Consider the following 12,546-nt stretch of genomic DNA (forward strand, 5'->3'; position numbering starts at 1 on the left):
GACAAGCACATGGGGTTCTCCTATTTTATTGTGCGTTACAGCTCAGTGTATTGTGTTCAAAATACAAAACCACATATTTGTAACTTGAAGGGAAAATAAAAGATTTTCAGTAGTTACTTGGACTACACAACAATTTTGAGATGACTTTGTAATCCCCACGAATAATATGACTCCCTAGTAATATATATATATTTTTCTTTTCACCAGGCCAACTAGAAGATCAATACGTAATTAGATTTATCAAAGAAAAGGTGAAATCGATACCTTGCAGGAATCAAGGTTATATTTTGGACGGATTCCCGAAGACCTATGATCAAGCTAAAGACCTGTTCAATCGTGAGTTCGAGCGTTCCCCTTATTTATTATTATTTTTTTAAAGTTTTTCTTTCTTTCTTTGTGTAAACCCTACCCCCACCGTGGGGCTCGAACTCATGTCGCTGAGGTCAAGAGCCGCGTGCTCTGCGGACGGAGCCAGCCAGACGCCCCTCCTTCACTTGAGTGCTCACCTTGAGATAAGTTGCAACATATCATAGTAATAGTCACTCAGTTAAAATTTGAAAATCAGAGAGACTGTCTAAAACACATGCTTTTTCTGGGGCACCTGGGTGGCTCAGTGGGTTAAGCTGCTGCCTTTGGCTCAGGTCATGATCCCAGGTCCTGGGTTCAAGCCCCGCATCGGGCTTTCTGCTCAGCAGGGAGCCTGCTTCCTCCTCTCTCTCTGCCTGCCTCTCTGCCTGCTTGTGATTTCTCTCTGTCAAATAAATAAATAAAATCTTTAAAAAAAACAACACATGCTTTTTCTATTTATGGTTAGTTTTCTAGTTAACATCTAGTTAAATATTTTAATTTTTTGCCGAGGGGCTGTCCACAGTGATAGCCCGTAATAAACACGAAAATGTATATTTTGTTTTATTAGAAGAAGACGAGGAGGAAGAAGAAGAAGTCAGAGGCAAAATGTTCCCCTTTGATAAACTAATCATACCCGGTAAGTTTAAAATATTTATTTCTCGAAGGTCATATTTAGAGGAATGCCATTTTGTACCCAAACCATCTTTTTTACGTCGATAAAACAGATCTCTCTCCCCCTGCTCTTTTTTTTGTTGAGGGGGGAAAGGTAAACGATACCCTTAAACATAAGCTCTCGAGCTAGGGAATGTATAGGAGGCAACAGTCAGAAATACAGGAATATTAAGTTCTGAAATGGACAGGAGTCTTTGAGAATGTTTGTTTCTGCTGCTCCCTCTGGGAACGAAGCACAGGGAGGCCAGTGCCCTGATGGTTTGACTTCTGAGCCAGTTGGCAAGACCACCAGGGACTGGGCCCTTCCTCCCATTTTTGGTGGTAGCCATGCCCTCATCTTTCCCATCTTTCCCAAATCCAGGGTTGAGACTGGACAGGTGCCGAGCTGTTCACTGTTCACGTAGATACACAGATGTTGCACAATGTCCTCCTGGAAGTAAAGTGTAAACAACTTACTCCATGAAAAAGGATTTGCTGACTGCCTGGCTGGCATTTCTTGTGACCTTGTCTTAAACTTTTAAGGTTGTTATTTTTTTAATCAGTTTGCATGCGATATCGTCATAGGAAACACAAAAACAGCTTTTTTCAGCAAGTGAGCCCGAGGTCATTCCTTAGGGTTATAGGGGAGCGCGCTCACTTACGTCAGAGTCTGCACGGGAGTCAGTTTATGGCTGTAACCCTCTCCCCTTGATCCAGGAAGAGCTTGCCATGAAGCTTCTGGAAGCACTGGGGCCTCCAGAAAGCAGTCATCCTCAGGGATGGGTAGTTACTGTTTGCCTGAGGGCCCTGCACCTGGGACGGGGAATTTGCAATGCCAAAGGGGTGGGTTGTCTCGAATTTCCCGTGAATATATGCGTTGGGCTCAGAAAAAGTTAAAAACTAAAATCGACTAAAAAACCAGATCTGTCTGGTTTCTGAGAGTTTATCACTTCTGGGCAATATACATTCATTGCAAACTGCCCGGCAAGTCCTCACGCTTTTACTGGGGCAGTGCACTGAACTGTGCGTCCATCATGTGCCCAGAACCGCACGAGATAGGAATTCGTTGAACCTTTCTTTGCACGGTTCTGCCAGGCTGCAATTACTCCCATGGTTACCTGATCCAGAAGCCAAAGCCCAGAGACTTACCCGAGACCATTTCCCTGGTACACGAAATGGCTTAAATTCAAACTCGGTCTCCTCTCCTCTTTCCTCTGCCTCCAAAACACAGAATTAATGAAACCCTTCCAGGAAATGGAATCACAAACGTGAAATGCTCAAAGATTCTTAACCGTGGTCTACTGGGTTGCCCTCCCTCTGCTTGACGTGGTCCAAACGGGTCAAATGTGTCATCTCTTTGGAATGTTTAGTCTGCTCTTAGTAAATTATCCTCTTTCTGGAAATGGTCATTATTTTCTGTCTTCCTGGAAGAAATGAGAGGATTGTCTCATTTGTACTCAGGGAATTTTAATACAGGGAGGTGGCTGCGTGAGGACAGGAGAGGCTATTGCCATTGAAAGAAGGGACCCCAGAGTAGGGCGTATACCGTCTAGATCGCGTGGGGAAGTGAGCCAGATTTGGTCAGGAAGTAGGAAGCAAGAAGCAGTGAGGGGAAGCCTAGGTCATTGCCTTAATTGGGGTTTCTGCGGGAAAGGCAAGGTAGGGCTGAGGAAATAACTTTTTTTTTTTTTAAGAGGATTGGCTACTTTGAGCCAGTTCCAGTGGGTTTTGCTCTCTAGTTCCCTGGTGCCTGGGTCTGGGATGATTTAAGGCAAGGGAAATATTGGTGGCTTGGTGTGTGAGATTTATAAAAAGGGGGTGGTCACTTTGCACATGATGGCCATTTTCCTGAGTAAGTGGTTGGCCATTTTTAGGAATTAGCCAGTCCTGAAAGAGGCAGTCTCTCTCCAGGTCTGTAACGTTCCCCCTGAGATGTCAAAACATCGTAAGATACAGAAAATAATAAATCTGATTAATACAAGTCCTCATGCTTGGTTGGAGTGGTGACACACTTGAGTCTATGGTTGACCCAGTCATAGGTGGTGTTCTCTCTCCTTGATAAACCACTGCCTTTTATAACGGCTGCTAGCCTGCATCCGGGTCAGTTCTTTTCAGATCTCATTGTTGAAGCCGGTTAAGTTTAAACTCATACCTGCTTGGGGCTCCTGGCTGAGGCAGTAGAACACGCCACTCTTGATCTCAGGGTCATGTGTTTGATCCCCACATTGGACGTGGAGCCTACTTAAAAAATGAAGATAAATAAATACAGTTGTCTGTTTGCTTATTATGGAAAAAATGTTTTAGGGACGCCTGGGTGGCTCAGTCATTAAGCGTCTGCCTTTGGTTCAGGTCATGATCGCAGGGTCTCAAGATCGAGCCCCGCATCAGGCTCCCTGCTCAGTGGGGAGCCTGCTTCTCCCTCTGCCTGCTGCTCCCCCTGCTTGTGCTCTCTCTCTCTCTGAAAAATAAGCAAAATCTTTAAAAAAAGGTTTTAAAACACAGATTTTTCAGGGGCACCTGGGGGGCTTACTTGGTTAAGTGTCCAATTCATGATACTGGCTCAGGTCATGATCTCATGGGTCGTGAGGACAAAGCCTGTGTCATGCTCAGTGGAGAGTTTGCTCGACATTCTCTGTCTCTCTCTCCCTCTGCCCCCTTTCAAATAAATAAATAAATCTTAAAAAAAAAAAAACCCACAACAAAACAGATTTCTCATGACTCTAGATAGCCAAACACAGTGATCTCCTTGTTATATACAATCTACCAAGCAGAAATCTATTACTTGCTATCCATAGCCAATACAAGGACAGTAGATGTTCCTTTAAAAAAAAAAAAAAGGGCGCCTGGGTGGCTCAGTGGGTTGGGCCTCTGCCTTCAGCTCGGGTCATGATCCTAGGGTCCTGGGATCGAGCCCCGCATGGGGCTCTCTGCTCAGCGGGGGGCCTGCTCCCCTCCTCTCTCTCTGCCTGCCTCTCTGCCTACTTGTGATTTCTGTCAAATAAATAAATAAATAAATAAATAAATAAATAAAAGATTTGTTTATTTGAGAGAGAGAGAGAGAGAGAGCATGCGAGTGGGAGGAGGAGCAGAGAGAAAGGGAGAGAATCCCAAGCAGACTCTGAGCTGAGCTGGGAGCCCAATACGGGCTCGATCTCAGAAAGCTGAGATCACGACCTGAGCTGAAATCAAAAGTAGGATATTCAACCGACCGTGCCACCCAGGCTCCCCAGGAGAGTAGATGTTCTGAATCATTATCTCGAGATACTGCAAAATCCTGAAGTTCTGTCTGAATCATAAGAGAGAAAGGACTTTTAAAAATATCACCTGGCTGGCTCAGGCAATAGAGCACGCAACTCTTGATCTTGGGGTCATGACTACAAGCCCTACGTTGGGTATAGAGCTTCCAAAAGAAAAAAAAAAAGAAACCATCTAGTGGGGAATATATTTCATCCCGCTAAAATTCTTGAAAGTTAGAAGCCAAGCCCATCACTGTTTGTGGTGTTTGGCTGACCAGAACCTACCTTCTCCCAGTCACTGGGAAGAAAAATACAGCATCGCATTTTAAACGTCTTAGATCACTAACAGATTTATTAACTTTTCTTCTAGGTGTCCGACGTCATGGAGCTTAACTAGATTCAAATATCAGTGACTTTGTTGACATCATTTCAATTCAAGTACTATACTGGCATTTGGAGGTCTAGCTGTCTCCTCTCCTTTTCAGAATATAGCCACTCATGAAAATCAGATGATCACAGATGAGCATCTAAACTAAATTAAAATAGGTCAGAATAGTGGCAGCTTCAGACTATGGTTACGAATTTACTAGATCTTGTTCCGCAAGCTCTGTCCTCAACCTTTATTTTCACTGTTAACGCAGGGAGCAGATGGTACCCAGTGGAGGGCCACTTGCCCCGTAGGCACCCTCTGCTCTGGGCTCTGCTCTGTACGCTTACTTTTCTCACTCATACAAGAAATCTTATTAGAATGCATTTGAGTGAAGATGGCCTTATTATGTGGCAAACCGATACAATTCAATTAATTAATTAATCTTTAAGTGTTTCAATAAAACTTAATTTACGAAGTCAGATGATGGGCCCGGTTTGGTCCACAGGGAACCAGTACAATTTCAGGATAAAAATTAAACGGCTTCCAGGCTTCGCCAGACTCTTATGGGTAGCACGTTATTGGTTAGTGATCTGGGCACCCGCATACTCTGACCACGCTAAGAACCTCTGAGAATAGTAACTCACCTAGAAAGTCTGTTTCACTGATGTGTGCTCTGATGACTCATTCACGCAACTTACATCCACCGAACTTATATGGGAAGCTGGAGAAACAGCTGCTTTCATAGGCTAAAAGAAAATCACAGGTGGATGAAATGATCCCCATCGTTAATCTGATTCCCGGGTCAGACATTAGATAGGCCTCTGTTGAATGGGAGGCAGACGCTTCCTAGCCAATTGGATTACATGAGAAGAGAGCTGGATCCTGGGGAAACTCAAGTCCCATGGGGAGCCCTTGTTTTTATTAATTGGCCAAAGTGGCCATCAGTTCGCTCAGCCGCTAGTCTCCTTGGGAGCCTGTGATGCTGTGCAGGGAGGTGGGGGAAGGTGCAGTGGGGCCTGGCTGGGAGGCGGCTGATGGTTGATGCCACAGGGTTATCAGAGATCCGCTAATTCTGATTTCTGCTGCTTTTTGTTATCGGATTTCTTTTTTCTCGATGATTAGATTTGCTACTATTTGCTATTTGGCATTTTATTTGTTATATTTTTCTCATTAGAGATTTGCGCTTTCCAATTTCTGCTGCTTTTTTTTTTTTCTTAAAAGGAAGAAAGGAGGGAAAGAATGAGAAAGGAAGAAGGGGAAAAATAGAAAACTAACAGATCTCACAAAATACCCGCTGGCTGGGCCTCATATGGAGGTGTCTGGAAATGTCAGTGATTTGTACGCATTAAGCTCCTCCGTGAGAGGCGGCAGGGAGGCCAGTTAGTCACTGAGGTCCAGCCTGGTCACCAGACATTTCGGTTAGCACTGGCCCGGGCCACCTGCTGGTTAGACCCTCCGTTCCTCGGGTTAACTCAGGAGCCCCACTCTCTCCCCAGAGTTTGTTTGCGTGCTGGACGCCTCGGATGAGTTCCTGAAGGAGCGGGTGATGAACCTCCCCGAGAGCATTGTGGCGGGGACCCACTACAGCCAGGACCGCTTCCTCCGGGCCCTGAGCAACTACCGGGACCTCAATACCGAGGATGAGACTGTCATCAACTATTTCGATGAGATTGAAATCCACCCGATACATATTGGTATGAGTGGGGCTCGAGACTACGGTCAATGTGAAGAACCACTGACAAGTGTCAGGACCCCGCCCCTCCGCCCCCAGGCACCCCTGGTGTGAGTCTGGAGTCTGTCGCAGGGCTGTGGGTGGGACGGGGAAGCAGAGCTATGTCCCTGGGGTCAGGAGATCAGAGGACAAACAGGGCTTTCCTTCTGGAGAGTCCTTCTACTTGAGGATTTGGTGTGTGGTGGTGGGGGGGGTGTTGGGGCATATGAAAATCTATGCATAGGTTATGAAATCGGATACCAAATTGCCATTTTTTTGAAGGTCACTTCAAAGATATGTATATTTGCTGCCAGCTGCTTCCGTGGGGGCGGCGTTTTGTCCCCAGAGCTTTGCAGGGCCCTGATGTTCTTCCCAGAGCCCCTCCTGGCCTTTAGACTGGCCGTCTGACCCCCTACTGCTACTCAGAAAGCAAATTGTTCTTCATCGAATTCCCATTTGTTTCCAGTAAGCACTGAACTCAGATCTCAGCAGCCAGCAGGCGCTCAGTAAGTAGGATCTGTCATCAGCCTCACTGTGGCCGTCACTGTTCCTGGCTCCAAATCTCAGCTGTCATAGGGTGTTTCTACTTCCCTGGGCTTTGGTGAACCGCTGAACTTCCTTTCTGGCTTCCTGGATCTTGACATTTCTTCCTCCCCTGAGTTTGGTGAGGAACCCCTAGCCTGGTGGAACTCAGTGGCCAGGCTGACCCCTGGGGGTCTTTCAGGGTCTCTCTTTGCCCTCAAGAGCCAGACAGGACAGCATCTGGACCCTGGAGTGCCGGGAGGTGTACCGCCAAGGAACCATGTCCACATGAAGCAGGAGAGCTGGTCTCAGGGCTGGCTCTGCTCATCTGTGTTCTCATCTGTGAAATGGGAAAATACCCCCTGCCTTGTAGAGTTATTACAAATGCAGAGATAGGAGATAGGAAGTGTCTGGTGCAATGGTTGACTAGTTTTGTTATTACTAAGACATAACATAGTGTGCTGTTAAGCAATAAAAAGATAATGCAATTTATAAATCTACAAAATCTGTTTGGCCCCTGAAGAAGTGACGGGGTTTTGTCCTCCTCTGGACATGTCTGTGCGCCCTGGACTCAGGTTTTCCATGTAAATCCTTAGGATTTGAATCTACTAATATGGAAAGTAGCTCACCCTATTTGATTAGAGAACTGGGAGAGAATGGTGAGGACATTGCACAAAAACAGTGATTGCCATCTTTTCAGTAATGCTCAGAAAGTGATTTATGGAAAAATCAGGAAAGCCCTGGGGAGAAATGTTGAGAAAGACAGAAATGAAGGGAGGACTGGATGCGTGGTCATTGTGTGTTTGTGCTGGTCACATTTGACCTCATCTCCACCCTGACAAGGAGGAGATGACGTTAAAGGGAAGGGAGAGATAAATCTTAGTGGGGATGGGTGTGGGGGAGGGGTCAAAGTCAGGAATGCAGGCCACCGGGCCCTGCCCGAGAAGGATCAGGAACAGGGCTGGCACCTGCATTTTCTCTTGGCAAGTCTGGACTCCTCTCCTCTCTCAGAGTCTCTTTCTTTCTGGCTCTTTGGACCAGCATCTCTCCTCCGTCATTCACGTAGTGAACTGGGGTTGCCTCACAGCCCAGGAGTTTCTATCCTGGGAGCCTAGAGCTAGACCTTCCACCCTAATAACACAACCCTAGAAGGGCAAAGCCAAAGTCATGGTTTGGGTAGGTTCCCACCCCCAATCAGCAGTTCCCCTGTCCCAGGGTCAGGACAAAAGTATTGGTTTGGGCAGCACTGGTCTCCAACAGTGAGCCTCTTCAAAAGTGTTTCAGAGCACTTTCAAGCACATCAAGTTGTAATTACTGTTAGAGAAATCAGGAGAAATACATTAAAGTGTCAGAGTGCGGGCAAGGCGTGGAATATATGAATTTTGTTTTTATTTTGTTTTTGTTCACTTGTGGGGGCTTGCTTCCTCCCACCAAGTGATGTATATTGGCCCTTCTTCCCCTCTTCCCAAGCAGAAGCTAGAGGTGCCTCTAGTCTGGGTCAAGGTCATAGTGTAGGAACGCAGGGAGGGGGCGTGGCGATGGTTGTGCCATGAGGGGAAGGTCCCTACTCCCAGGAAGATCTGAGGCGCTGAGAACAAAAATCGTCCACTGCACACCCTTCTGTTGGGGGCACTTTCCAAGCAAACCCAAGAGAGTGGTGTAGAATTTAGTGTTGAGCAACTTTGTAGAGAAACCCATGGTTTACCAAGAAGCTGCTGCTGGTTTGTTGTTGTGTTGTTGTTGTTTTGGTCTTGATGTTAAATTAGTCGGATATTCTAGAATTTGGACTTTTCCCTATTCAAGTAGGCTACCTGAAATGGTTTGTTTTACTTATTAATTAAAAATGTATCCCAGGATCATTGAGTTTCAGAAACAGGAAAAAAAAAAAAAAGAAGAAGAAGAAATGGGGGAACTCCTATCGGGCTTTCAGCAAGTACAGGGCTTCCTCCTGTGTGAACCCCCACAGCAGCATCTCTCTCTGCTTGGATGCTTCCAGGGATGGAGAACTTTTTTTTTTTTTTTTTAAGGAATTCCGTCCCACCTATCCCCCCCTGCTCAAAATCAGCACTGTCAGAGCTCAAACACTGAGCCCCCGTCTTCCTCCCAGACCCAGGACTCCCAGACACAGGGCTGGTATTTGCTCGTGAGCCAAGGAATCCTGAGCCATCCTGGCCACCAGAACAGCAAAGCCCAGTGTGGTCATTTCCTAAAGTAACATAACATAACATAACATAACATGGTAATTTACATTTCCACGGCACATTTATGGGAACAAAGAATTTTCCCGAATGTGGTCTCAGAGTAGTACCTTGGAGAATGTGTGTGCTGATCTCCTTCCTGTCTCCTGGTATTGAAAGACGTAGGAAAACTTGAAGACCCTCAAAACAGACTTGCCATCAAACAGCTCATCAAAGAGATCGGGGAGCCTCGAAATTATGGCCTAACGGACGAAGAGAAGGCAGAGGAGGAGCGGAGGGCTGCAGAAGAGCGGCTGGCCAAGGAGGCCATGGAGGAGGCGGAACGGGAGCACAGGGAAGCTGTGGAGCTGGCGGAGAAGATCGCTCGCTGGGAGGAGTGGGTGCGTGAGTGTGTGCGCGGGTCTGGGGGCGGGACGCCAAGCCATTTTGGCAGCTGCACTTCCCATCCTGCTCCTAGAAAAATGTCATGGAAATACCCAAGCGTGTGTTTGTGTTTGTTTTGGTTTTGGTCTGTTTTGTCATATGCTCATTTCCTAAAAGGTGCCTGTGGCCTTTTGCTTGGGATTCATCATCACAATAATAGTACCTAGCCTTCACCAGGAGTATTGATAATCCAGATCCTTGTAACTGGGTCCCCTGGTGCCATTGGCCAACCTTGGGATTTCCTCTGATTTTCCTCCATTTACGCATCTCACCTGCATGGTCAGCCTCGTTCACCCTCCCGATTCCCCAAATCATGGATTCCTGCCTATTCTGCTACCGAAAATCGCACTCAGATCCTCCCACAGCTCCTCACTTCTGATCAGGGTCGGAGTTTCTCGCTGGAATCATGGTGCCTCCTCCCTGGTCTCCCTGCTGGGCTCCTGTCCATCTCCAGCCTGTTCCCATGCTGCCGCTGGAGGTCCTTCTAACGTACAGACCCACGTGAGCAATTCCCTGTGCAAACGTTTCACAGGCTTCCATCCCTGTGAGACTCGTTATTGGGGCCTTCCAGGTTCTGGCGTGACGCATTTCAACAACACACCGTGTCCGCAGCTCACTTCCTCACTTGCTTTGAGTCTTTCCTAAAAAGCCCTCTTTCCAAGGAAGCCTTTCCTGCACACCATATTTAAAATGTCAACCCCTGGTCTCCCCATCACATGGCCTATCCCCTTTCATAGGTCTCAATTTCCCTCTTTGCACTTATTCTCAGGGACTATATTTTTAATATATTTATCTTACTGTCTTTTCTCTGCACAGAATTTAAATCACATGAGGACAAGGATTTTTTTCTATTGCTGTTCAGTACCACATGTCCAATGCCAAGAACAGTGCTTGGCACCTAACAGACACTCAACAAATATTTGTGGAAGGAACGGGGAGACGAAGGAAGGATGTCCTTAAGCACACATCTTTGGGTGTCCGATTATCTCCTTAGCATGAATTCCTGAATTTTGTTAGGTCAGACTACACGTGGTTTAATTTTTGATACATATTTTGAAACTACCTTCTAGCAAGGGTAGAGCAGCTCACACCTTGTCTACCAGTGGCTTTCCCTACACTTCCTCCAACTCTGCTTTCTCAGTTTTGCTCACAAATTATCAACCAGATAACCAAAACCCCATCCCATTGCTTTAATGTTCATCTCTCGGATCAGACATGTACCAACTCTTCCTGTGTTCATTGGCATTTCTATTTCTCATGTTGCACGTTTTCTCTGCCCATGTTTGGGCGGTATGTCCTTTTCTTAGTATTTTGTAAGAACAGCTCCCGATAAGGTAGTGTAGTCATAGAAACAGGAGGGGGCTCACGAGACAAGGGTCTCCCAAGCTGTGTTGCTAGAGTCCAAGTCTCGCTCCTTCTCTGTGTAGCTTTGTGGTTCTGTACAGATTTCTCTCTGTGTCTCCGTTTCTCCATCTGTGAGAGGAGGAGGAGGAGGAGGATAGTACCTGCTTCATACAGCGATGGGGTGATGAGTCAGTTATGTGCAGAAGTATGCAAATTGTGTGCCTCTCGTGATAGCCTAGCTTTTTATAATCTGTTGCAAATGGTTTTTCTCAACTCATCATTTATGTTTTGACAGCATTTATGGTGTGTCTTCTGGACATAAAGAAGTTTTATGGTTGTATGCAGTCAAATCCATCAGTCCATTTCCCATGTTGGTTTATGGGTTTACTGTCTTGCTGGGAAAAATTCTTTTTTAACAGATAATATCATCTAGGACTCTTTATCTTGCAAGTGACAGAAATGCAAACTCAATATGGCTTAGAAATAAAGAAAACTTACGGATTCACATCAAATCAAGGCGGGGGGGGGCAGATAGAGCTGGCTTCAGGCAAGGCTTGATATGTGACTCAGATGATTCATCAAGGACCTGAGGTCCCTATCTCTGCTCTGCTCTCCACGCTGGCATCATCTTTGGGTTCTACCTGATGTGCTTCTCCTTTATTAATATCCACAGGCAGGAGGTGGGCTGGACTGATGGGATTAAGTCCCACCTAAACCACCAGGCTAAGAAGGGAGAATTCTCAAAGGAATCTGGAATTACTATTCCCAAGAGAGGAGGGACCATATGCCAAGCAAGGAATAACACGTGTTCACCAGATGAATACCTTCTAGACTTTCTATTAGCACTTCTGTGATTCTTTCCCTCATGCCTTCCTTCCCCCACTCCCGCTCTTTCTTCATCTGGGCAGCTAGAAATTATCTTGATTTAAGATGTGAGTTTGGGATCCAGTTTATTATTTTCTAGCACACTAAGCAGTTGTTACAACACCATTTATATCTTTTCTCTGCTGTTTGCGATGCCATCTTTATCATAATCTAGTGGCCACATACAGCAGTATTGGGTTCCAATGTACTCTGGGGTCAATCAGGTGAACGTGTTCTCCCCTTTCTGTTGACCCCAACCCCCAAATGTTCTATTTGTAGAATAAACGACTAGAGGAAGTGAAAAGAGAAGAAAGAGAACTACTGGAGGCCCAGTCTATTCCCCTGAGAAACTATTTAATGACCCACGTGATGCCGACCCTGATGCAGGGTCTGAATGAGTGTTGTAAGGTCAGACCGGATGATCCCGTTGATTTTCTGGTAAGAGATATTTGTTTTACTATCAATTTGAAATTAAAAGATGCCCGAATCTAAACAAAAAGCTAGTTGAAATAGAGAAAGCGTTGTGTCTCGTTTTTTTGGGAAATAGCCTCTTAAGACCTTCACAGTTTATAGTAAGATTTTCTTACTCATTTGAAAGTAAAGATTTATGTACTTTTATTTTGAAATGATAGACAGTAGTAGTACTGTCTTCTAAACCGATGTGTCTTTTTTTCTCTCTTTCAATTATAGGCAGAATATCTCTTCAAGAACAATCCTGAAACACAGTGAAAATTTAAAGATTGGGTGTGATACACCTTTAGAGTTAGAGATGAGGTTAAAATTGTGATTTGGAGTTCTGCTTGAAAAAAAATGCTTTTCCAGTTTTTGGAAAATTCTTTGTTTCCCCCTAAGCAAAGACTTTATTATTTTTTCTTAATA

General features: G+C 45.5%; 1 protein-coding gene across 4 annotated transcripts in view; it reads left to right on the forward strand.

The window, feature by feature from the left end:
* Window positions 1–12,546, forward strand: part of LOC111148653 (adenylate kinase 7) — a 68,761-nt gene extending 56,215 nt beyond the window's left edge. For 2 of the 4 annotated variants that reach the window (XM_022505409.1, XM_022505411.1), the window contains 6 exons: window positions 208–336; window positions 917–985; window positions 6,102–6,299; window positions 9,196–9,416; window positions 11,947–12,105; window positions 12,358–12,546. In XM_022505409.1, coding sequence (XP_022361117.1) covers window positions 208–336; window positions 917–985; window positions 6,102–6,299; window positions 9,196–9,416; window positions 11,947–12,105; window positions 12,358–12,396 — 815 coding nt within the window. In that variant the 3' untranslated portion in view covers window positions 12,397–12,546. The remainder of the gene's footprint in view (window positions 1–207; window positions 337–916; window positions 986–6,101; window positions 6,300–9,195; window positions 9,417–11,946; window positions 12,106–12,357) is intronic. The other 2 variants (XM_022505410.1, XM_022505412.1) reach the window with 2 other exon arrangements.

This window comes from Enhydra lutris, unplaced genomic scaffold, assembly GCF_002288905.1.
Source record: "Enhydra lutris kenyoni isolate GAN:26980312 unplaced genomic scaffold, ASM228890v2 scaffoldscaffold20, whole genome shotgun sequence".
Taxonomy (NCBI): Eukaryota; Metazoa; Chordata; class Mammalia; order Carnivora; family Mustelidae; genus Enhydra; species Enhydra lutris.